This window comes from Salvelinus sp. IW2-2015, linkage group LG32, assembly GCF_002910315.2.
Source record: "Salvelinus sp. IW2-2015 linkage group LG32, ASM291031v2, whole genome shotgun sequence".
In the NCBI taxonomy this organism is placed as follows: Eukaryota; Metazoa; Chordata; class Actinopteri; order Salmoniformes; family Salmonidae; genus Salvelinus; species Salvelinus sp. IW2-2015.
The window spans coordinates 25905953-25932274 of record NC_036871.1 but is presented as its reverse complement, the minus strand read 5'-3'; the positions used below and the strand labels follow the sequence as shown (position 1 = coordinate 25932274).

Genomic DNA, 26322 nt, shown 5'->3' with positions numbered 1-26322 from the left:
CAATCACTGGGACCACATTAAAGTGGTTACAGCAATACCAATCACTGGGACCACATTAAAGTGGGTTACAGCAATACCAATCACTGGACCACATTAAAGTGGTTACAGCAATACCAATCACTGGGACCACATTAAAGTGGGTTACAGCAATACCAATCACTGGGACCACATTAAAGTGGTTACAGCAATACCAATCACTGGGACCACATTAAAGTGGGTTACAGCAATACCAATCACTGGGACCACATTAAAGTGGGTTACAGCAATACCAATCACTGGACCACATTAAAGTGGTTACAGCAATACCAATCACTGGGACCACATTAAAGTGGGTTACAGCAATACCAATCACTGGGACCACATTAAAGTGGTTACAGCAAACCAATCACTGGACCACATTAAAGTGGGTTACAGCAATACCAATCACTGGACCACATTAAAGTGGTTCAGCAATACCAATCACTGGGACCACATTAAAGTGGGTTACAGCAATACCAATCACTGGGACCACATTAAAGTGGGTTACAGCAATACCAATCACTGGGACCACATTAAAGTGGGTTTACAGCAATACCAATCACTGGGACCACATTAAAGTGGGTTACAGCAATACCAATCACTGGGACCACATTAAAGTGGGTTACAGCAATACCAATCACTCGGGACCACATTAAAGTGGTTACAGCAATACCAATCCACTGGGACCACATTAAAAGTGGGTTACAGCAATACCATATCACTGGACCAACATTAAAGTGGGTTACAGCAATACCAATCACTGGGACCACATTAAAGTGGGTTACAGCAATACCAATCACTGGGACCACATTAAATGCAAATAAGACAATAGACAAAATTGAAGTACATAGGCCTACAGTAACTATCGGTAACAACAGCTATGCTATACCAACCCCCAGGACGTGTGACATGTTGACGTGGAAGAAAGTGCACAACCTGAAACTTGGGAGTGAATACATTGTAATGACAGATCATCTCTATAGAGTAGGTTCCAGTCGCCACAGGGTTTCAGAAGAACACATTTGGAACACTATTGAAATTCACTTAACTGTACCTCCTGTTGTGTAGTAGTGCAATGTTACAATGACCCGTGGCATGTTGGAGATGATTTAGTTCTTTGGTAGCTGACCTGAGGACAGTGGAATCTGGCTTACATAACAGCACTTTGTGAGTGGCGAACCTTGGTTACTGAAGGAGTGACCAGCAAATGATTGWCTCTGTCCAAAATAAAGCCTGCCATTGTTCTAAAAAACAGTCCTCATATCACCGGCCTACACACACACTGGCATTTCTGGGTTGTTGTCATCTAAAACAGCTTCCTGTGAGTATATCATCTTATGAAAGGATTGTATACATTTTCATTAYATGGCTTATTTGCAGTTGTCAGTTATGATTGTGTGGTAAATTTCCACGGCAAAAAAATATTTAGAACAGTGTATGAGTGGAGTGGTATGGGACTTGGTCTTCAATAACCCCATTGAGTTTGTGAGAGCGCAAGCCAACTCCCTGGGCAAACCGTCACTGATTAGCCGTTAGCACCATCTATGGGTGAACCCACTATTGGTGCATTTCCAMWGAGGATTTACYTGTGTTGGCTCCTGGGACTCACTGGGCCTTGGCCTCGGTGGACCTGCTCKKACTTGGGGCCAAGGCAAGGCCTGCAGGGGCTTTTCAGGCTGCATTTACATAACAATGGCTAACAGTGTACATGGGTTTACACCTTCGACAGTTAACACCTCACAAAGCAACTGTTTTGATTATGCAAAGGTTGTTGATTCTGTTCTTCACAAGTCTACACTGTCAGTCCTACCGATGGAAACACAATTACCCTAGGATAACATAAGGGTGTATACACTAGTGTAACACTGGTGTTAGAGTTGAAAAGCAGCATTGCATTATCATCATAGTATGAGGGCATATTCTCCCTATTATTATGCTTCCTAAATCTCTATAGACTAATGATGGAACTATGAAGAACTCTACAGGACACTTACAAATGTCTGTTGGGAATAATAAACTTTTATTTTTCAATCCTTTGGAATACAACATTATTTCATTCATAATGGTTTATTACTTGTTTTACAATTCAGCACATTGTGTTGTAAAATATATGCCATTATCAAGTAGAGTGGGGGTTCGTTTTTGGTCAAAAAGACTAAAATCACCAGCCATTCAGCTAAAAATGTGTTTAATTTACGAAATATTTTCACAAGTATTCCCACAAAGAATGTTTTTAAAAAGTGATTGTGTATCAATGGTATTTTCAAATATAATCTATTTTGGGGCTTAGTTGTGGTCAATTTGAAGTGTACAAATGATTCTTATTATTTTCCAAGACAAGGCCATTCGCTCCGACAAAAATGGTCCCGTGGCTTAATCTAGTTGCCTACCCCTGTTGTAGATCTGTGAGCGAAGGATCTTTGAAACACTAATTGATTCCCTCCCATTCAAATTAAACAACAACCATGTGTCTACATAAAAACAAAGCTAAGTACAATTTAAAAGCAGTTTCTTTTTTTGGGCAAAATGTTATATATTTCAACACTAAATTCCTTTTCACCCAAGTTTAAACAAATCTAAACATTGACATAGATCCAGAATGAATCCTAACAAAACATTCTAACATATTTCTCAATATACCCAGCCTTTATACCACCAACCAGATTTCGTTGACAGCACAAAACACCAACTAAACACAATTAATGAAAAATATACCACATCACAAATGCTAACCCCACCTAACCCACTTTCCATCTTCCATAACCATAACAAATGTGCCACATCACATAGGCACAGTCTACTCCAATCTACTCCACACCCTCTTTTCTCTGTAAGTGTGTTTTAATAATAGAACTGTCAGTTGGAGCTAAAGGTGGTGGAGGAAGAAGTTGTGAAGGAGCTGTAACTGGAGGAGTAATCCACACTGCCCCTGCGAGAGCCACTCCTAGACCCTGTACGAGAGCCAGTCCTGGAGCCCGAACGGGAGCCTGGGTTGGACACGTTGTAGGGGCTACTAATGCCCTTGGTGGATATGGAGGAGGCCTGGAGCATCTTCATGCCTTTGCCTTCCTCCACCATGCAGCTGTCCATGGCCTCCTTGTAGGAGATCTTCAGCTTGGTTTTKGGGCAGGTCAGGTTCTTGGTGTGGCTCCGCGTGTCCTGTAGCTTCTGGGCTCCACGACCGTCCAGCCAGCCTCGTCGGATGGCCTCCTCGATAGAGGTCTTCTGGCCCGTACCGGGCTCCAGCAGACCTCCTGTCAGGTATTGGAACTCCAGGAATCTCTGTCCGGCCTCATAAGGCAGCCATTTCTCCTTCATGGCCTCGGCCGCAGACATCTTCCTCTTGGTCTTCATGTCCTCGAAGCCCATGAAGGCCTTCTGGGCTGGCTTCAGCTTGGTGGCCATGTCATTGTCAATGATGCTTTGGTGCACAGCATCTTCCAGGTTGAGCCTCTGACCATTGGTGGGGTTGATGATGCCTCCAGTACACGCCTGGGCCTCCAGCAACCTCTGAGCTGTAATGGTGTCCACTAAGCCTCTCCGTAGAGCCTCCGGAATGGTGATCTTTTCCATCGTCTCAGTGTCAAAGATGGCCGCAACAGGGCTCCCTTCGTCAAACTCCTCTGGCGGGGAGAAGATGATGGAGATGTTATTGAAGCGCTTGCGGACGGTGGGGGAAGAGGGGCGGGCCTGGGRGGGGCTGCTGCAGGTGGCCACGTCCTCCATGTTTCTGGTGGTCATTGTCAACTCGCTGAGGTYGCTATTGCTGGTGATGAGGTCAGCGAACTGAGGGAGAGTCAGGGTTCCTGATCGGTACTGCTCCAGAGAGGTCTGGTCAATGATGCCACGGTCCAGGGAGTCCTGGATGTCATACTGGGTGCCTGTCTTCCTGTCCACCACCACCAGACGGGCTGAACCATCAGAAGCTGTGATGGTGATCTCCTCCCATTCACACTCCTGCTCTGAAAGACTTAGGAAGGTGTCATAGTCAATGAGCTCCTTATGGTAGGCTTCCCTCACGGTCATCTCTATTCCAGTGTCAGGGTCCACGATCACTACCCTCCTCTTACGGAGGACGGTATTCTGGCTGCTCTGCTGAACCGTCTGCTGGGGCTTGGTCTTGTCTCTCAGGGGTAGGAGAACCAGGCCAGTCTTGGGGTCTGTGATGCACCTCTCCTTCAGCTGCAGGTATGTCAGGTTCTCTTGGGTGTTGGGGTCAAAGAAGCCCTTGGTGTCATCTCCTTCATAGGTCAGGATCTCATTCATCTCCTCATCGAAGTAGCCCCTCTTGTAGGCGATGTCTACATCGATACGGTGGCTCTCCTTGGGGTCGATGATGCCACCGCTGGCTATCTGAGCCTCAAGCAGTCTGATCCCATGGCCCTTCTCAATCAGATCCTTCTCGATGGCTTGGAAGAGGGAGATGGTCTTGCCAGTGTGTGGGTCTTTGTATCCAGTGACGGCCCTCTCTGCAGACATCAGCTTGTCCTTGAACTCTTTGCCCACAAGGCCTCTCTTCGAGGCCTCATCCACAGTCAGGCAGACATTGTTGACAGGGTCGATCATGAAGCCAGAGGCAGCCTGGGCTTCCAGAAGCTCCAGGGTGGTTCCTTGTCTGAGCAGACCATCCTTCATGGCCTGGTAGATGGTCATTGTCCTGTTGTTGGCTTCATCATAGATCCCTGCGATGCAGTTAGAACCACGCAGGTAGTTCTTGAGCTTGTCCTCGATGTCCTTGCTGCTGAGCTTGCCCTGGTTCAGCTTCTGTASATCTGTCTCAGACAGCAAGTTGGAGTCGATCAGCTCTGTGACGGACACCTCTCCCCTGAGGCCCTGCACGGTCATGGGCTTTTCCGGGGCTGAGAGGAGCAGCATGCCAGAGGCGGGCTCAATCCTACACTTCAACATTAGGTCACTGTAGCTGATCTTCTTCTCAGTGACTGGGTCCAGATAGCAGGCTGGCTTCTTGTTCAGAGCCCTGTAGAGGTCTTCATCAATCAGATTGCGGTCAAGGGCAAGGTCTTTGGGCAGGAACACACTCAGAACTGGGTCCAGGATTCCTCCAACAGACTCCTGGGCCTGTAGCAACCGGAGGGCTGTYTCCTTGTCCAGACGTTTCAGCTTCAGAGCCTGTCCAATGGACAGCAGCTTGCCRGTGTATGGATCTTTGAAGCCTGCACTGGCTGCTTCAGCTGTCATGAGGGCGTCTCTATCGTCTGTGTCCACCACTCCTCTGGAGGAGGCAGCATCAACAGACATCTTCTCGTTAAACTTGGGGTCCACGATGTGGCCGGTGGCAGCTTGGGCCTCCAGTAGCATTAGGGCACTCTCTTGGCTCAGAAGGTTCTTGGTCTTGGCTTCAGTGATGGACATCCTGCCCTGGGGTCCTCTGATCATGCCTGCAATGACGCCTGTTCCCTTGAGGCTAAGCTGGATGTCGACGGCCACATCCTCCACGGTCCTCTTTCCCTTCAGCAGCTGCTCCAGGGTGGCCTTGCTGATAATGCCACAGTCACACAACTGGTGGGCGGTRACCTTACGGCGAACCCCATCGAACACCAGTTTAGACGGGTCCACGGTGACCACCTTCTCGTCTGTCTGGGTCTGGATGCTCATGGAGTCAGGTCTCTGCTGACGCCTCCTCAACTCCCTCTCCAGGGCGTCTCTCTTCAGGGCCAGGTCTGACAYCTCCCTCTCTGAGCTCTGCAGCCTGCCCTTATACCTCTCCTCCACGGTCCTCAGCTCCACTATCATACGCTCCAACTCGCTCTTCAGGGAGAGTCTCTCCCTCTCCATCTTGTCCTTGTCCGAGTCGCTCTGCCTCATCTGGCTCTCCTTCAGTTCGTACTGGCTCTTCCAGTAGGTGAAGTCCTTTTGCATCTTGTCTCGTTCTTCCTGGAGACGCTGTTTGTTGCGCAGCTCAGTCTCCAGGGAGACCTTGATGCGATTCAGTTCCTCTTTATAGTGACCCTGTTGGGTCTTGTCCTGTTCCAGCTGCTTCAACTTGATCAGAAGGGCGTCCCTATCAGACAGGATTTCAGTGTAGTGGGTCTGAGACTTCTGCACAATCATGGAGGTCTGGATGGGAAACAGAGAACAAGACATATTGGTCAACACACTCCCATGTTAAAAATACCTRTATGGATAAAGACTGTACAAATCATTTGTTACACATTCCTTTCATATAAGTAATTTTGAAAAGTAGGTAACACTGTGGTCATGCGGTTTGCCCTCTCCACWTCTGGTAAAAATATTGAGGGAAAAAAACATTTAAGCAGGGACCCAGATAATGCATATTTCCAGCAACCAGAGCACGTATTGATGTGATATACTGTAGATATCGTTGAGCGAGTCCAGTGTAAACCATGGAAGTAGTCAGGTGGTGAACATTGGTCCTCTGAGAAAACTATTCAATTATTGATGAAATTATTATATAATTTAGCCAGTTGATTTAGGACTTATTCATAATGAATAGTTGAGTAATATTAACAATACAATACAATTGTTATTTAAGTGAACAAAAGAAAACCCATTTTCTCAATCAAAATTTGGAGAAATTACCAAACATGGTAACACTTTATTKTAAGAATCTGTAATAAACCAATGCATTTATATAAAGTGTGTGTTCACCATTTATTAATCATTACTTCCACATTTTTAAACCATTTACAAATCATTGGTAAAGTATTTTTGCAGCACCTAATTTAAAGTGAGCACTATTTCTGCTTTGTAAATACTTTATAAATGTTTTGAGTGACCAGTGTAATTTCAAAAAAAAAAGATGGGCATGCCATTGGTAGTCAATCCAACAGTCCCTGATAAAAGAATAAGCACACAACACAGGATATCTAAGGAAATATACTGAGTGTACAACACATTCCTAATATTGAGTTGCACCCCCTTTTGCCCTGCAGTTCTTGACACACACAAACCGACACGCCTGTCACCTACTACCATACCCCGTTCAAAGGCACTGAATGGCACACATATACAATCCATGTCTCAATTGTCTCAAGGCTTAAATATCCTTCAGTAACCTGTCTCTTCCCCTTGATCTACACTGATTTAAGTGGATTTAACAAGTGACACTAATTAGGGATCATAGCTTTCACCTGGATTCACCTGGTAAATCTATGTCATGGAAAGAGCAGGTGTGTATATAAATGTGTGAATTTCYWGCTAACTAACATTTACAAATGTGGGAATAATGATTAATACATTGTGAGCATAGTGTTTGTAAATGCCTCATACATGGTTTAAAAATGCCTTATAAATGGTTTATTACGCACCCTTAAAATAAAGTGTTACCCAAAACCTTAGTGGATCAGAATCAGAATCATAGAAAACATTGAATCMTCACATTCAGTGAGGTCCAAAATTAGTCGATCCCTTGATAAAGATGAGCAAAAAAGACTATAAAACAAATACTGAGCCATAGTGTACGAAATATTTTTTGGGGAAATGCTATATTTATGAGAGAAAGAGATTTTTATTTACACCMAAAAATGGTTCCCCTGTTTCCAATACTCCAGCACCCTCCCCTTGTGAGGTTAACAACACTGAGACTTTTCTAAAATATTTTATGCGATTGAAGAATACATTGGGAGGCATCTTAGACCATTCCTCCATACAGAATATTTCCAGATCCTTGATATCCCTTGTCTGCACTTATGGACTGCCCTCTTCAATTCAAACCTCAGGTTTTCAATGGGATTATGTCCGGAAACTTAGATTTTCTGTTCAATTAACCATTTCTTTACATTAGGGATCAGATATTTTCTGCATATGCATTGTTCTTTCAAAGGCCAAACGCACCGCTGGTGTGTATGGCCAAAGATCCCTATTTTCGTGTCACATGACCATAGCGCCGGTTCAAATCCAAGTGCAAATGGCGTTTAGCAAACTCCAGGAGGTGCTTTGGTCAGGTAACATGAAAATAGCACTTGTTAAGRTCAACGGCATTTTAGCAAAAAACCTGGTTGCCTCTGCAAGGAGGCTAAAACTAGACCACAAGTGAATCTTCCAGCAAGACAATAACCCCAAGCACACATCAAAATCCACAAACAAATAGTTAATTGACCACAAAATCAACAAGTATATCAAGGATCTGGAGGTATTCTGTATGGAGGAATRGTCTAAGATCCATCCCAATGTGTTCTCCAAGRCTCAGTGGGGCTATCCTCGCAAGGGTAGAGGGCTGGATTATTTAAAACATGTGATCTTATCATTTTTACCCCTATCGTTTTATTACTTCTTGTTAAACAAAATATATTTCTATGAGCAATTGTATTAGTATAAAATATATACACTACCGTTCAAAAGTTTGSGGTCACTTAAAAATGTCCTTGTTTTTWAAAGAAAAGCACATTTTTGTCCATTAAAATAACATACMATTTATCAGAAATACAGTGTAGATATTGTTAATGTTGTAAATGACTATTGTAGCTGGAAATTGCATATTTTTCATGGAATATCTACATAGGTGTACAGAGGCCMATTATCAGCAACCACCACTCCTGTGTTCCAATAGCACATTGTGTTAGCTAATCCAAGTTTATAATTTTAAAAGGCTAATTGATCATTAGAAAACCCTTTTGTAATTATGTTAGCACAGCTGAAAACTGTCGTGCTGATTAAAGAAGCAATAAAACTGGGCTTCTTTAGACTAGTTCAGTATCTGGAGCATCAGTATTAGCTCAATTAGCATTTGTGGTTTCGATTACAGGCTCAAAATGGCCAGAAACTAAGACCTTTCTTCTGAAACTTGTCAGTCTATTCTTGTTCTGAGAAAAGAAGGCGAGAAATTGTCAAGAAACTGAAGATTTCGTACAACGCTGTGAACTACTATTATTTCACCTTTATTTAACAAGGTTGAGTTGAACAAGTTCTCATTTACAACTGCGCCCTGGCCAAAGTGGGAGTGGGAGTGTGAGGCCCTGGTGCACAACTGAGCAAGAGGACAAGTATATTAGAGTATCTAGTTTGAGAAACMGATGCCTCATAAGTCCTCAACTGGCAGCTTCATTAAATAGTACCCGCAAAACACCAGTCTCAACGTCAACAGTGAAGAGGCGACTCCGGGATGCTGGCCTTCTAGTCAGAGTTGCAAAGAAAAAGCCATATCTCAGACTGGCCAATAAAAAGAAAAGATTAAGATGGGCAAAAGAACACAGACACTGGACAGAGGAAGATTGGAAAAAAAGTGCTATGGACAGACAAATCTATGTTTGAGGAGTTCGGATCACAAAGAAGAACATTAGTGAGACGCTGAAAAAAATGAAAAGATGCTGAAGGAGTGCTTGACGCCATCTGTCAAGAATGGTGGAGGCAATGTGATGGTCTGGGGGTGCTTTGGTGGTGGTAAAGTGGGAGATGTGTACAGGGTAAAAGGTATCTTGAGGAAGGAAGGCTATCACTCCCTTTTGCAACGCCATGCCATACCCTGTGGACGGCACTTAATTGGAGCCAGTTTCCTTCTACAGCAGGACAATGACCCAAAGCACAGCTCCAAACTATGMAAGRACTATATAGGGAAAAAGCAGTCAGCTGGTATTCTGTCTGTAATGGAGTGGAAAGCACAGTCACCGGATCTCAACCCTATTGAGCTGTTGTGGGAGCAGCTTGACTGTATGGTACGTAAGAAGTGCCCATCAAGACAATCCAACTTGTGGGAGGTGTCACACCCTGATCTGTTTCACCTGTCCTTGTGATTGTCTCCACCCCACTCCAGGTGTCGCCCATCTTCCCCATTATCCCCTGTGTATTTATACCTATGTTCTCTGTTTGTCTGTTGCCAGTTTGTCAAGTCAGCCTGTGTTTTTGTTCCCAGCTCCTGCTTTTCCCAGTCTCTCCTTTTTCTTGCTCTCCTAGTTTTGACCCTTGCCTGTCCTGGCTCTGAGCCCGCCTGCCTGACCACTCTGCCTTCCCCGACCACTCTGCCTGCCCCTGACCCTGAGCCTGCCGACCTGTACCTTTGCCCCAGCTCTGGATTATTGACCTCAAGCTACATCCCTGCGCCTTCTTCTCCCACGCCTCAACGCCACGGAAAATAACTACAATGTGGGGAATTGTGAGCTTCTCGCGGTGAAGATGGCGTTGGAGGAATGGAGGCACTGGCTGGAGGGGGTGGAACACCCATTCATCGTGTGGACCRACCATAAGAACCTGGAGTATCTCCGCACCCACCGCCAAGCACCTCAACTCCAGGCAAGCCAGATGGGCCCTGCTGTTCACATGGTTCAACTTCTCCTTCTCGTACCAGCCTGGATCCAAGAATGTCAAGTCGGATGCACTGTCACGCCGCTATAGCCCCACGGGTACCACCCCGGAGGCCGAGACCATCCTTCCCACCTCATGCCTGGTGATGGCACTCAACTGGGGTATAGGGAAACAGGTCCGGGAGGCGCAGCGGTCCGAGCCGAACCCTGGAGGCCCTGATAATCGGATGTTTGTGCCTGATGCTGTCGACACTGCGGTCCTGGAGTGGGCCCATTGCGCCAGGCTTGCCTGCCACCCGGGCTCCCGTTAGACCCTGGCCGGAACCCATGGTTCCGGATGTCAGCTCGTTTGTCTCCGCCTGCACGGTCTGTGCTCAGAATAAGACTCCTCTTCTGAAGCCACTGCCTGTCCCTCACTGACACTGGTCCCACATATCCCTGGATTTCGTCACAGGTCTCCCCYTGTCTGAGGGCAACACTGCAWTCCTGACTGTGGTTGACCGGTTTTCCAAGGCCGCTTACTTCGTTCCTCTCCCCAAACTACCTTTGGCCAAGGAGATGGCCCAGCTCATGGTGCAGCACCTCTTCCGGATCCATGGACTGCTCGTGGAAACGGTCTCCGACCAGAGGCCTCAGTTCTCGTCCCGGTTCTGGAAGGTGTTCTGTGCCCTCATTGGGTCGTGGGCCAGCCTGTCCAATGGCCAGTAGGAGCGAGCCAACCAGGGTCTTGAGACTACTCTGCGCTGCCTGGTCTCCGCTAAACTCCACCTCCTGGAGCCAGCAGCTGGTGTGGGTCGAGTACGCCCGCAACACCCTTCCCTGCTCTACCACATCGGCCGTCCTCAAGACCACCTTCAGGTATCGATGACAGGCGGATCTCCATCGGACCCCGGGTCGCCGGTATCGTCTCAGGCAGAAGGTATGGCTATCCACCCGKGATCTGCCCCTCCGGGTGGAATCCCACAAACTCTCCCCCCGGTTTATCGGCSCATTTCCCATTTCCAAAATTATTAGCCCCTCTGCTGTTCGTCTTCTGTTTCCCCGTACCCTTCGTATACATCCCACCTTTCATGTGTCCAGAGTCAAACCTATGTCTCACAGCCCTGAAGGTTTGACCCCGGGGCAGGGAGTTCCAGTACCTGGTTGACTGGGAGGGTTATGGCCCGGAGGAGAGGTGCTGGTCCCCCACCAGGGACATCCTGGACCCAGGCCTCATTGTGGATTTTCAACGCCGACACCCTGGTCAACCAGGTATGCGCCCAGGTAGGATGCCAGGTGTTTCCCCTAGAAGGGGCTGTACTGTCACACCCTGACCTGTTTCACCTGTTCTTGTGATTGTCTCCACCCCCTCCAGGTGTCACCCATCTTCCCCATTATCCCCTGTGTATTTATACCTGTGTTCACTGTTTGTCCGTTGCCAGCTCCTGCTTTTCCCAGTCTCCTTTTTCTCGCCCTCCTGGTTTTGACCCTTGCCTATCCTGACTCTGAGCCCGCCTGCCTGACCCTGACTGCCGACCTGTACCCTTGCCCCACCTCTGGTTTACTGACCCCTGCCTGCCTTGACCTGTCTATTGCCTGCCCCTGTTGGACTATTAAACCATTGTCAATTCGACGCATCTGCATCTGGGTCTTACCTTGATTCCTGATAGGAGGTGCTTCAGGAAGCATGCGGTGAAATCTCTTCAGATTACCTCAACAAATTGACAACTAGAATGCCAAAAGTCTGCAAGGCTGTAATTGCTGCAAATTATTTGACGAAAGCAAAGTTTGAAGAACACAATTATTATTTCAATWAAAAATCATTATGTATTACCTTGTCAACGTCTTGACTATATTTCCTATTCATTTTGCAACTAATTTCATGTATGTTTTCATTGAAAACAAGGACATTTCTACGTGACCCCAAACTTTTGAATGGTAGTGTATATATTKTTTTGACCATACACTACAGCTCAGTATTTGTATGATTTTTTTCACAAAAAATGGCATCATTATTAAGGGATCCAATAACGTTGGACCCCACTGTAAATTATTTGAACTTAATTCCTCCCAGTGCCACTCATTCATTCATGCAGATTTGTTTGAATTATTTGGAATTTGCCCCTCAGATCAATCAAAATACCTCTATGGATTGCTTTTGGACTTTGTCCAAATCCGACTTTAGCTTTTCCCTCTCCTTGGTCAGGTCCTTGATGAGGGCTTGGAGTTCCAGTGTCATCTTGCTGCTGCTCTGGAGCTGGACATGCAGGGATGAGATCTGGGCTTGGCTCTCTCCATCCACACTATTTCTGTTAAGTTTTAGTTGCTCTTTCTCCTGCTTCACTCCTCTCAGTTCCTCCTCAAGCCTCAGCCTCTCCTTGGTCAGATTCTGAGTAAGGCTCTGAAGTTTCTCGATCTCTGTGGTGGCATCATTGAGCAGCCGACTCTTCTCCTCTATGGTTTTGTAGAGGCTCTCGTTGCGGAGATTGACTTCACGGACCTTCCCCTGCTCTTGGAAGAGCTGCTGTTGGAGAGCCTTTAACTCTGCAGATGCCTGCCCCAGGTGCTCCGTGGTGGCTTTGTGCTCCCGCAGGCTCTTGTCCAGAGCCTCCTGGAGAGCCCTGAGCTCCTGTTCGTACTTCCTCCCTGAGGTGGACACCTCTTCCTGCTTGGCCCTGAAGGTGTTGAGGGAGGTGGTGTGTTCTCTGCAGCTCTGGGTCATCTTCTCCAGCTCAGACTCAATCCTCTTCCTGCGGGTGAACTCATCCTGGGTGGTTCTCTTCTGCTTCTCCATCTCCGCTTCCAGACCGTCCACCATAGCCTGCAGGTCCCTGATGCGGCTCTGCAGCCTGGTGGCAGTTGTCTCAGCCTTGGTCCTCTCGTTGGTCTGCTTTTCCAGCTCCACTCGGACCAGGTGGATCTCCTGCTCTGAGATCTTGAGCTTGTTGATGACCTCCCGAGAGGTGGCATTACTGGTCTGCAGCTCAGTGTAGGACTGCCTGAGCTTGGTGAGCTCAATCTCCAGGGCACTTCTCTTCTTGCCCTCCTCCTCCAGGTTGTGTGTCAGAAGTCTGATCTGCCTGCTCTTCTCCTGGCTGCTACTGGTGGCCTCGGCCAGCGCCTCCTTCTGCCTCAGCTCCTCCTCTCCTCTCTGGGTGACCACAGTCTGGAGCTGTATCTCCAGCTCTCTCCTCCTCCTCGACTCCTCCGTCCCTGTAGACCTCTGCTGATGGACCTCATCTTCTGCCTTCCTCCTCATCGCCTCAGTCTGAGTCACAGACAGTCTCAACCTCCTCAACTCCTCTTCAAGATCCCTTTTATCCGATTCTAGTCCCTCACACTGCAGTTTGAGCTCAGCCGTGTCCTCCTGTTTCTGCTGAGAAGCCTTGAGGATGGTGGTCTTGGTGACGTGGATCTCCGACTCATAGGTTTGCTTAAGGTTACTCATCTCCTGGTTGCACTGGGTTCTTACCTTAGAGATTTCCTGCTCTGCCCCACGCCTCCTCGTGGCCTCCTCTTCCAGCTGCATCCTCAGCCTGTCCAGCTCGCGCTCCTTGTCCTTCACTGCCTTCTCCAAGTCGATCTTGGACCAGTTGAGCTCATCCAGCTCCTTCTGGCGCCGGCGCACGGCCGCCTCGTACTCTTCCTGCTGGCTTGTATAGCGCTCCTCGGCCAGCCTCTTCTTCCTCTTCTCCTCGTCCAGCTGGTAGGTGAGACGGGTCAACTTGTCGTTGAGCTCAGTCAACTGACTGCTGGTGTTGTCCAGGCTCTCCCTGGCCACGCTGACCTGCACAGCTGTGGTCCTCTTCACCTCCTCCATGGAGATGAGTTGTTCTTTAGACTGTGAGAGCTCCAGCTTGTACCGAGACAGGGCGTCCTCTAAGGAACGGTTCTTCTGGCTGTGGTCCCCAATGTTCTCCTTTAGACGACGAAGCTCCTCCTCCAGCATCTCAATCTTGGTGTTCCTAATCTGAGGAGGGAAAATAGGAAAGTCGCAATGAGATGGTAGTTGACCATAAAAACAGATCTAGGATCAGATTACCCTAACCAGGGAAAGTCATATCACTAGAAATTGATAATCTGCAGTCTTATTAGGAGGGAACACATATGCTACATATCGCAAACCCATTATTTTTATGATTGTGCCGTCACACCCTTACCTTCAGTTCCTCCATGTTCTTGAGCATCTCTCCCAGGAACTTGTAATAGTCACTGGAGCGGGTCAGGAGCTCAATGTAGCGAGACTGGAGGTCAGCACCCTAGTGGAGATAGTTATAGAGTTTATAAATAAACAAGCAGCCATAAAAAACAGCCACTAGAACAGAGTTAATTGGAAACCTTATTTGCCAACATTTAGGAAAAAAATKTAATAGAGCCAAATAGAAAATCAATCCAAAAAACAAGGATTACCACATATGGATTAACATAATGGTAATGACTGGCCTTATGCTACCCCAGGCGTCATGATCCCATTTACCCACATTAGCAGGGTAAAGACCAGTCCCTGTATTGATAAAACATCTAGGATGTGCCCCCCTGTCCATATAACCATATTTGTTATGCTCTAAAAAGCTAAACTGATCCTACTCTGAGACGCTTTATGAATACAGCCCTGATCTATTTTAACACTGTCTACTGCCCCCTGTTGGACAGGCTGCTCCATTACCTCCTGTCTGACCACAGTGGCAGGGGACTGGAGCATGGTTCTCTTGATAGGGATGTTCAACAGGGTCTCCAGTCCTGCACTGTAGGAGGCCAGCTGCAGCTCATAGTCCTGGAATGAAGTAGCACCACATGTGAACACAGGCACTTAGCATTTGTATTGTACATGCTACAGTATGGAAGGGTTTTAGGTGCTGATGTGGTATTCAAACGGGTAAGATACTTTCAGTGACAACCACATTGAAGGCGTAGAGAGAATGACAGGTTGAGAAAGAACGGCATTCACCTTGATGGAGGCAACGCAGGTGTCCGCATCTTTCTGTACATCTTCCACCTTCTCCTTCTTCCCTTTGATCTCACTGTGCAGCACCTGTCCATCAAACATACTGGGCTTGTCATGAGTGCATTAGGATCTATCAATCATACCTGAAACAACCAGTCAGTGTCTGTACTGTACATAATTGCACAACAACAATAACAATATATATTTTGGGGATGGCTGTGCAGTGGCTTACCTTCTGTTGGTTGAGGTGCTCCATGACAGCCTGGATGTTGCTAAACTTGGCTGTCTGCAGGGTGTCCTGGCGCTGTCTAGCGTTGTCTATCCACTGGTCAACCACTCCGCTGCTCTGCTGGAAATGTCTCAGCTGTTTCTCCTGCTTCTCCAGGTCCCACACTCTGATGAGATAGGATGTAATTATGCACCCAGCTTCTGGAATAGCCTGACAGAAAACCTGAGGAGAGCCGAAACTATTGACATATTTAAAAAAAAAACACACCTTTTAAGATTTTATTTTCCTTACGGTGCTTTTTAGTCGTTCAGTTTTTATTGTTATTATTTTGTTTTTATCCTCTTAAGTCTGTTGTGTAGTAAATATAAAAGTTTTTATTTTCAGCGTTTTTTATTTGTTTTTTCCTGTGAAGCACATTGCATTGCATTCCATGTCTGAAATGTGCTGTATAAATAAAGCTTGATTTGATTTAATAGAGAAAAGGAGGGAGAAGAGAAAKAGGAACAGTTAGTCCCATGGTCAATAGAGTTGCTGAATACTAGCAAGAAGGATCCACTACATGGGCAAAGAGGCGACATCAGAACTGAATATGTATCATGGTATGGGTATTGAAGAGTTTGTGAGAAGTGGATGTTTAGAGATCTAAGGGTCCTCACCTGCTGTCGATCTGGGTCTGGATGCGTCTCCAGCGGTCAGACATCTGGGTCACCAGCTCAGCGTACTTGGACAGGTCCACATCACACTTGTGTAAGGAAGCTGAGATCTGACTGTTCACGTGGACTGCATTAGCCAGGTCACTCTCCATGGCCTTCAGAAGGTCTCTCTTATGTTCCAGGTCAGACTTCATTTGCTGTAGTGGAAAGACAACAGGCAATGCTAAAGATACACTATTGGACACTGATACGAATCTTGCTRAAACATACTCCCTCTCACAGTTCTACAACACTAATGCACAATTAGAATATTGAATTGCAAAAGCAGTATATACATATATTATTTGGCAATATTACACAGCTCACAATCAGAATTGATTGACAGATAGATGAACTAACTGACAGATATGAATTGACAGCAGTGGTGATTGATGGTGTGTCTGACCTTGAGTGTAGCCCTGTAGCGCTCCAACTCGTTGAGATCCAGGGAGGTGGTCTCCTTCTCAGTCAGACGGGCCTCGTGGACCTTGATGACATCCTCAGCCTGGATGAGGCTCTGTAGCAAGTTCTGCAGATATGACAGTCTACCCAGGGAACACATACACACAGAGACCACGTTACAAAACCACATCAATAAACAAGACCTTTCAACAGTGAAACGACAAACAACACCACAACAAACTACAACCATTTCACACAGGTGAAACATACCCTCAATAAACATTTGCTAAACAGTTTGTTTTCTCAACTACTTCTTAACATAGGAAGAAGACTATAAGGTAGGAGCTCCTGTGAGAGCCGTACCTCTGGAGGTAGGCAGAGGATAGTCCCTGCAGATCTCCCAGTTTCTGGTTGAGGAGATCCAGCTCTTTCCTGAGGAACTTGGCCTGCTCCGAGTCTGCTGCCGTCCCCTCCAGCTGCTTCACCACCCTCTCCCTCAGCCTTAGGTACTCATCATGCACACCATCAAGGTCATTGTGAATGCCCTGAGATTCAGGAACAAGGGTTAGTCCATCATGTAGAATAGTTTGCAGTTTAGATGATTGACATTATTCAATGAGAAAGACACTGTGGCCATCTATTGGCTATCTTTGAACACTTTAAATTAATCCAGTATTCAAAAACACAATTGGATAGGATTGACCACACAGGTTCCCTTACATTGCGTTCACCTATCCAGTCATGCTATCTCATATATTACATCAAAGACTGGAGGAAGAAATGCAAAGGTGTATGTTTTTCACAGGCCCATTTCATCTATTGTATCTCTGGTTTAGATGCAGTTGCATACCTCCAGCTTCAGGAGGTGCTGTGAGCACTCCTGCACACTGTTCTCCCCCAGGGAAACATGGAGGTGGTGGCTGAGGCCTGATTCAGCCAGCTCCAGCCTGCGTCTGAGGGCTTGGAAGTCACTGAGCAGGGTCAGGCTCATGTTAGAGCCCTGGGTGGAGATGCTGGTATCAGTCAGCGAGGTATTGGTGATCTTGGTAGTGTTAGCTTTGATGGGCGGCTCAGGCTGGACCACCACCACGTTGGATTGATCTGTGAAATGAAATGGAACCAATTTGAATTTAGTGTACTGGCATCGAATTGAGTAGCAATAAATATTCATATTATAACTGACATCCAACATAATCTAATTGATTTCTTGGCAAACATCTGTAGCAATTGGGTCACAGTATCCACTGGTTATTATTCAATTCATTCCATTAACCTTCCTGACTAATTCAGTTGAACTGATGCAGTTTGTAGTGTAGACAGGGAATGCGTTAAGCCATCTAAGAACTGGGTATACTAGGCACCCTTGGACTCACTGTATGTAGGCAGCCCTATGACCAGTGTGTCGTAGTGGCTCTGGGCTCCAGAATACTGGCCCTCCATCTTCTTCTTCTCATCCTCTTCAAACATCTCGGAGCCGTGGCTGTTGCGGAGGAACTCCTGGTAGTGAGTCTCCAGACTCTTAATGATGCTACGGTACTCCTCAGGACGCATCTGGGACAGCTAGGAGAGAGAGTGATGGAGAGGAAGGAAGAGTGAGATTTACAACTACTGTGGGCTAAGAGGGCTCATTAAACATCTACTTACCTCTTGTTGTGGATGAAAAAGATTGAGATGTTAGAGTTAAATAATGTCTAAATAAGACCAACACTTGAGATGTCTAATACACAAACACAACGTTAAATATTTCCAAATGGTTGTGTTGTATTGCCACCTAAAACCTGTGTTCCTTGTTCATATTGTGAGAGTAGCACTATTGATTGGTGTGACAGATTGTCTGCATTGTAAGTCATAGTCTTGTTTAAGGCCTTACCATGGTGAGGGTGAGGGAGTTGATATGGTTGATGTCTTTGACACAGTACTGCCAGGAGATGAGGCTCTTGATGTTGATGTAGAGCTGATTCCAGATGCCCATGATAGCCTCATAGTACTGTTCATTCCTGCAATACACAACATAGGATCAGTTACTAATCTGTTTGTGTCATAACAGTGTAAAGTCAGTTGAAATATTCTGACACCAGCATTTATGAAATTATTAGTATGTAGTGTAATGTCATTTTTATGGCACTGTTATTTAGTCCATTTAAATGGTAATAATGTCATAGAGCCAAGCAGTGTGGTTGTCGAGGGGATCTTACTTGTTGGCCAGGCCGATGCTTAGGGGGTTGGGTGGGGGGATGAGGAGGCACACAGATGGGATCAGCATGTCCAGACCTCCAGGACCCGTCACGTGCCACTTACTGCGCTGGGAGTTGTCCTTCAGGATGCCCTCGTCCCCCTTTAAGATCCCTTTCTGTAGGACACACAGAACACATGCAAAACAGTGTAAACTCACTACTCTTGCGGATCTTCTCTATGCAAATATTGTATGTGTGTGTTAGGGGTGGTAGTATTGTAAGAATTTGTATAAACGACGTCAGTTCATGGGTTAACACTTTAAAATGTGTGTGTACGTATGTGTGTGTATCTGGTGTGTGTGGGGGTGCTGACCTGGTCCTGTTTGAAGTCACACAGGGCCTGTACTATAACAGCTGTGCTGCTCTTCTCTTCAGGGTTACGTGGTCTCAGCCTCACGATGCTCTTGGACTTATTCACCAGGTGCTTCACCTGCCTCTTATTCTCCATGACCCTCTCCTTCTCTCTCTGTATGGGGACACAAACACACAGGTCATATAAGGGTCACAGAAACAGGACGTGTCCTATACTTATCCCTGAAGAATATGGTACCACTATTTTAAATAACTTTAACCATCCTATATAGTTGTTATATACCCTATGACATTTGCATTATATTGTTCACATTTCCATTTCTAAATCATGCCATGCAAACAGGTGAGGGAACGAGTTATCCTCAATAATGAGTAGCAAGGAGGTCAAAGAGGGATATCTGCAAAAATGCTTGCTACTCATATCAAATATTTGTTGAAAATATGATAGTTGTGGGAGAGATCCTATATGGAAACATTCTCAGGTGTCATTCACTGTTAGGTACCTCGAGGTTCTTCAGGAGCTCAGTGAGGTTCTCCAGAGGTGTTCCTTTATCACAGGTAAACTTCTTACGGATGATCTCATGGTCCTTTTGCAGCTTGCTGTAGGTCTCATTGGCCTCCTTGAAGAACTGCAGTAGAGAGGGAAGGTTAATAGAACATGGGATACAGATACTGTGTGTGTGTGTGTGTGTGTGTGTGTGTGTGTGTGTGTGTGTGTGTGTGTGTGTGTGTGTGTGTGGTGTGTGTGTGTGGTGTGTGTGTGTGTGTGTGTGTGTGTGTGTTGTGGTGTTGGTGTGGTGTGTATGCACACTTTAGTGTTTATGTGTTAATGCAAGTATGTCTACGTGTGTATTCACCTGGCTGTAGGCAGCATTCTCCTTCAGGTGGACATGAATACACTTGGTGATCTGGAGCAGCCAGCTCCACTGGGTTTGCAGAGTGTCCATATAGGCCTGGGGAACAAACAACACACTTAGTTAGCAGCAACTTCATGAATATTGTAGAACAAACTCATGTTACCACTTCACTGCTTAAAGGGGAGCTAAGCATACAATTATACAAATCCAGTAACTTTCCCAAAATGTTCCAAAAGTTACTGGAATTCTGAAAATCTAGCTACGGGTACAGTGACTCTCACCTCTATCTTGTCTGAAGCTGGGTGATTGTTCTTCAGGAGACCATCCACTTTCTGCTTCAGTTTGTTCAGCTCCTTCTCTTTCTCCTCCAGGGCACTCATCAGTTTCTGGGAGAGAAAGATAGACTGTCTGTGAGTAAACCTACAAAAGGACTACTACAGTCCCAGATGGCCCCTATTCTTTATACAGTGCACTAAAAGGAGTACACTAAATAGGGTATAGGGTGCCATTTGGGTCGCAACCTAGGAGGCTTATCTCCTCATGGTTACCAGACCTTGATATTCTGCTACTTCATGTTCATTCGTAAATAGCAGAGTGAAAACAAGACTTTGGAAGTGCGATAACACGAGACTACAGTAGTAAGTGCACTGAATAGATACATATCATGTCAGTATTGTAAGGCCTTACGGAGTAGCTCTCCTGTTTCTTGGGGATGTAGACGTCGATGTTCTTGTCTCCCCAGTTGAACACCAGCTCCTCCTCCTCTCTCTCGTTGACCCACATGATGGCCCTGGAGATCTCGTCGATGATGTTCTGCAGCTCTCGCAGCTGGCCCGTACGAGCAAATGACATTTTCTGACAGAGGAGAAGATGAACACAGATGAGCACAATGAGGCTAGTGAATACAACTATGAAGAAAGGAATGATCAAATAACTTTATTTTGTTAAATAGTTTGTTGTTAATATGGACTCCTACCTGCAGACTGTCCCATTCTTGCTGAAGGGAATGGAGGCCACCCTTGTCATCCTTTTGGGCCTGAGTTAAGACACACAGACGATTAGTAGGAACAGAGGTTTTTCACGGCTATATTACCTGACCAAGGAGCACTTATAGTTATAGTCAACTCTATAGTACGCACCAGTTCATCCCTGGCATGATCCACCTCATGGCTCCTCTGTATAGAGCTGTGGAACTTGTTCTGGCTGAGGATCTGCTGCTCGATGGTGGCCGCGTCCTCACCCCACGGAGACGTCTCGATCAGACGCTGCAGACAGACAGATATACAGGCGATACAGCTTACTCTATTTTCTCAACAACACTGAGTCAAAGTAAAATCATGGCACCAACATGTATGAAGTTTTTCCCGTGTTTACTCAATATTATCCACAATAATAGCTTAATTACATTAGTATTACTGAATAACAACCTCTCTGCTTCAGGATTCATTAAAATAAGTATAATTTGGTGTCATGTAGTTAGCAATTCTATTTAGTATTTTCTGGTAAACACCAGTTCATACCAGCTGTCGGACAGTGATAAAGTGCTAGCGAAACCAATTATCTGTTTGTGTGGAAGGCTGAACAAATGTGTCCTTCCTAAGTCTATTCTCTAGATGGCAGTAAATAACCGTTAACTGATCAGTGTGTCTGTCATCAGCAGGAAACTATTCCAACTATTCCCCCTGTAGAGTTCACTCCAATCCACTCAGCTTTGATAAGAAAAAGGGTTGAGTTCTGCTCAGTAGAAACTGGCTGGGGGTGGGTGGGTGGCCAACCACCTCCACCCCGGCCAACCACCCACCCACCCCTACCCCAGCCAACCACCTCCACCCCAGCCAGTTTCTACTGAGCTGCACACACCCTTTTTTCGTCTATCCTTTCTTTTGTTTTCTTTCCCCACCCTTCGTTTATACATCTATGGCTGTAAGCTGTAAAGACACAATGTGCGTTTGGTGAGCGAGACTGTTGGAGTTAATAGACTTTGACCTCAGACATGACTTTTTAAATAGTGGACAGCCTGAGGGAGATAGGGTGGAGGGAGATGTGTGGGGAGAGAGGCTATGTAACAACTGATATACAGTAGGGTCACTAGAGAGGCAGGGAGGGAGAGGGAAGGAGGGAGGGAGAGATGGGGGATGGGGAGAGAGAGACAGAGTCAGGAAAAGTTTCACTCTTGCCAATACCTTTATTGACTCAACGTGATAGAGAAGGAGAGAAAGTTCTGTACACAACATGCAGTGACAAAGCCAGAAAGACACAGAGGGAGGTGAAAAATCTGAGCGAAGAGGAACAAAGGAAGAGCTTAGGTGAGATAATGATAGGGAAGGGGTGAGAGAGATGAAGGGATAGGGAGAGAGGGAGAGGCAGGGAGTGGTGTGTGTGAGTGAGTGAATTAGTTGGAAGCAAGGCGTGCAGGGTGTGTTCTCGTATGCATGTAAGTGATCAGTCATGTCCCATATTGGAATGAGTCAGTGGTGAGTGTCAGATTTTACACTCCTCTCCTTCTTTGCCCGTGTTCCTGTCTCTCTTGCTAAGTCTCTGTTCCTGTCTTCCTCGCTCTCGTCTCTCTCTCCGAGTGTCCATGTTTTGGCATTGTGGTGGTTTTGTGTTTCAGCAGGTCAGATTCTGCGATGAGATGGGTGTCATGCTTCAACCTCCCTTCACACACACACACACACACACACACACACACACACACACACACACACACACACACACACACACACACACACACACACACACACACACACACACACACACACACACTGCTCTATACCGGTTTAGAGCTTGGAGATGAGGATGGAATATATTACACCCTATACAATCAACCTTGAGGGGGAATCGCTAAATAAATTATGCAGGTTTTATAATACCTTCTGTTGGCCAATCCAGGACATGGCATCAGCGTAGGTCCTCCCTCTCTCCTCCCAGCCAATGCTTCCTCTCTTCTGTCTCTGGATTGTCCCACTGATGGAGGAGATGATCCCACTCTGCATGCTCTGGAGCTGCTGTACGCTGTAGGGAAGGAGAGACAGGAAGTGTCAGGCATGGTCCCGTGTGGCTCAGTTGGTAGAGCATGGCGCTTGTAACGCCAGGGTTGTGGGTTCATTCCCCACGGGGGGACCAGGATGAATATGTATGAACTTTCCAATTTGTAAGTCGCTCTGGATAAGAGCGTCTGCTAAATGACTTAAATGTAAATGTAATGAAAGATAAGAGGAGATTTGCCCCATCTGTTTTTAAGCACAAATGTAAACGCAAACAAACATAGAAATGCATTTATCAAATACACACAAACACACACTCTCTCTTTCTTTCACACGAACATACACAGATGCACTCCTTCGGTCCCTCTCTAACACACAGACAGCTGTCCTTGCCTCCTGATGATGTTGTCGTTGGGTTGTCTCATTTGCTGCAGATCTATGGCACATTCATTCAGTTGTTCTATAGTCTCAGAGGACATACTCATCAGCTTGTCCACCTCCACCGCTGGACCACGCTGGGGGAGGACAATCATATGGTCAGTACAACAATACACATACACACACACACACACACACAACCCAGTACTGTCAACATACCCACACTATCCAAAGGACTGCCCAGTAAGCTGCTACAGATCTGCTACCTTATTTGACCAGTTTCTCACAGCAGGAAAATAATCCTGCAGCAACAGGAAATGTGAATAATTATGTGAATTATAATGAATTGACATTTTTGTAGGGGCTGAGGGATCAAATGAAGATAGCAGACCTGTAATAATGTCCCATTCATGGACAAAAAAGCAAAAAGAGCTATTTTCTATTGAGTAATTCTAGATGAGTGAGATGTTATCAGTACAGCTGAAGACCACGGCTGCTACCAATGCTGCATCAACACAGATAAACATCCCAGACATCAATGTAAAAAATATGGCTTCATATTTGTAAGTGAAAGATACGTCATTATGCTGAAGCTAAAACGATTAAAATTCTGCTATTCCACAACCAAACATGGTCTTGTGTCAGTGTCTGGGTAAGTGCAGTCATGCATGCTTAAGTGTGATTTCATCCATAACTATGCTTTGACCTATGAGAGTACTTACTGCCTGGAGAATCTGCTGTACTCTCTGCAGGTACTCCTGACACTGGCCTTGAAGGAACAAAGCTTTCTTTTGGATGATCTGCACACTAAACATGACAAAACAAGGAACACACCATCAAAGTTTGTTATATTGCAAAACACAGCATCCATTATAATAACTTTCGTAATCTGAATTATACTAATATGAACAATACTAACAAGGTAGTTGACATCATTCGATGACATCACTTCTTGAGCAATAGCTGGGTGAGGATCGAGTTAAGGTGTGTGTGTGGTGTGTTGAACATTTCCAACACGTTTCAGCTCTTGAACACAGCCCAATGGATCTTAATATATTGGCTCTGACCCAGAATATGTGTTGAGTAATGTCTGTGATTGTATTCTGGATAATGTAACCCAGGCTATTGAAACTCTATAGAATAAGGGAATTGACCACTATTGTGTGACTGTAGTTTTATCATCTAAACTTAATGTGAAACAGCACTTTATAAGGGTATAATGCTATGGATATATCATACTTTTGATTCCTCAAATCAAAGACCATTGATTTCAATGTATTTAAATGTGTAATTAAATGTAATCATAATTAATAAAGCCTTTAAATAAACTGTGGATTTTAGGGGTATTTAATGATCTAATGATATAATGGAAATATATGCCGATACAATAGACTGTTATTATGTATTTGACAAAACAGAGTTTCATTCATTTTCATTGTACATATGTATAATGAATGGTCTATTCAACACTTATCTAAAACAATCCAGGTTGATATGTACACTAGAGTCTGGCACTATAAGGTTCTATCTGCAAAAATATGATTCTGAGATCGTTGGCTTTATAGTTCCAAACCCTATTGGTTGAATGGTGTCAGTAATTTTATATCTTGTATACTTTTGAATTTAACATCATGAATTAGGGGTATTTATACATTTTGACAAAAATACAGATAAAACCTTATAATCTAAAACTCTTGTGTAGGCCCATTGGTCCAATGACATTTTTGCCACAGTAACAGAGTTCAAAGTACACCAAACCATACAACTCTATGCACAAGGATTACTTTTAACAATTTCCACTGAACATTTTACAAAAACACATTTACACGAAGAACTGTGCAGATACAAAGTTTGGTAAGACAATTAGGGTAAAGTGTCCCTCAGTTGTATTCTGTTACCAAACTTTGTGTCGGCACAGTTCTTTCTGTAAATGTGTTTTTGTAAAATGTTCAGTGAACATTGTTAAAAGTAGTCCTTATTCATGGTGGTTGGTTATGGTTAGTTAAACTTTGAATTAAATGGTTTTTGTTTGGTATACATTTTTAAGTGAAAAATCTGCAAATGTCGGCATCATTTTGTTACCATGGAATTGCCCTGTGCTTTATTTAGGCTAACTGTAATTATGCATGTAAGGTACACATTACATACCTTGCTCCCCCTCCGTAGCCGCCTCCGCCTCCACCTCCACCTCCCCCTCCGTAGCCCCCTCCACCATCCCCTCCGTATGACCCACCACCACCCCCTCCGTAGGCTCCTCCACCTCCACCTCCACCACCTCCACCTCCACCTCCCCCCAAGGAAGATTTGGAGTAAGTTTGTGAATAGGTGTATCCATCTCCATATTCCTGTTGATAGCTGTTTCCACCGACGAAGACCTGGCTGCCGTCATTCCTGGGAATGGTGAAACTGCCGCTCGTCAGGTCTGGTCGAGAATTAGTCCTCCGAATCATGGTCGGAAGTCTACTTTGAGAGCCGTACATACTAATTTCCAGTCCCGTTTATGATTGCAATTCTGTTAAAAAAAGGTAAATGGTATTGAAAGAAATGTAGTCCTAAACGTCAATGGAGCTCGTCCCTGCGCGCACAGTCGACGACGTCTCCTGTTGCGCCGATATTGTACTACTGAGAACACGGAAGAGTGTTGTTTTTGGACGGAGACCACACCTAGCGGTATCTCAAACGAAATAACGCCCCTGTTACTTTTCGTCAGTGGACTATATTCTGGGTGGAGTTAACTTTCTCCTGCTGGGAATAGGACGGAGAGCTGTGCAAAGAATGAAATAATTTGTCACGCTTTTCACAAGATTATTGAGGTCGGGAAGGTCGAGTAACGATAATAACGGTCCTAAACCTTCCATACCTCAAGAATCTTGCGAAGAGCGTTATTGTCCTCACTCGACCTTCCCGAACTCAATAATCTTGTGAAGAGCGTGACAAATTCTTTAATTCTTATGGTCTCTCCTTTTTCAAACGATTTGCTGAAATTGATATTAAGGGATTAAAGGCTACTGTGAAAATGTTGGGACAATATTATTCTATGTTTGCAACATTAGAAAGCAAAATACGATAATA

At 45.4% G+C, this 26322-nt stretch overlaps 1 protein-coding gene and 1 non-coding gene across 3 annotated transcripts; one reads left to right on the top strand and one right to left on the bottom strand.

Moving 5' to 3' along the window:
• Positions 1-2015: 2015 nt before the first annotated feature.
• Positions 2016-25924, bottom strand: dspa (desmoplakin a). 2 transcript variants are annotated; one of them, XM_023976957.2, is made up of 24 exons: positions 25399-25924; positions 23973-24057; positions 23266-23387; positions 22759-22900; positions 21025-21150; positions 20862-20921; positions 20573-20740; positions 20167-20271; positions 19886-19981; positions 19532-19657; positions 19030-19182; positions 18678-18832; positions 18353-18479; positions 17856-18042; positions 17333-17583; positions 16846-17027; positions 16487-16625; positions 16045-16238; positions 15392-15554; positions 15163-15246; positions 14881-14988; positions 14375-14473; positions 12358-14184; positions 2016-6096 (listed from the first exon to the last, which is right to left on the bottom strand). In XM_023976957.2, the coding sequence occupies exons 1-24, from the start codon at positions 25728-25730 to the stop codon at positions 2875-2877; spliced, it is 8253 nt and encodes a 2750-aa protein (XP_023832725.2). In that variant the 5' UTR covers positions 25731-25924; the 3' UTR covers positions 2016-2874. The 2 variants fall into 2 exon arrangements, with proteins under 2 accessions (XP_023832725.2, XP_023832726.2); XM_023976958.2 differs by having other exon boundaries at positions 13687-14184; positions 25399-25923.
• Positions 22935-23011, top strand: trnat-ugu (transfer RNA threonine (anticodon UGU)). Its single transcript has one exon. It is a non-coding gene; the product is annotated as a tRNA-Thr (tRNA).
• Positions 25925-26322: the final 398 nt, after the last annotated feature.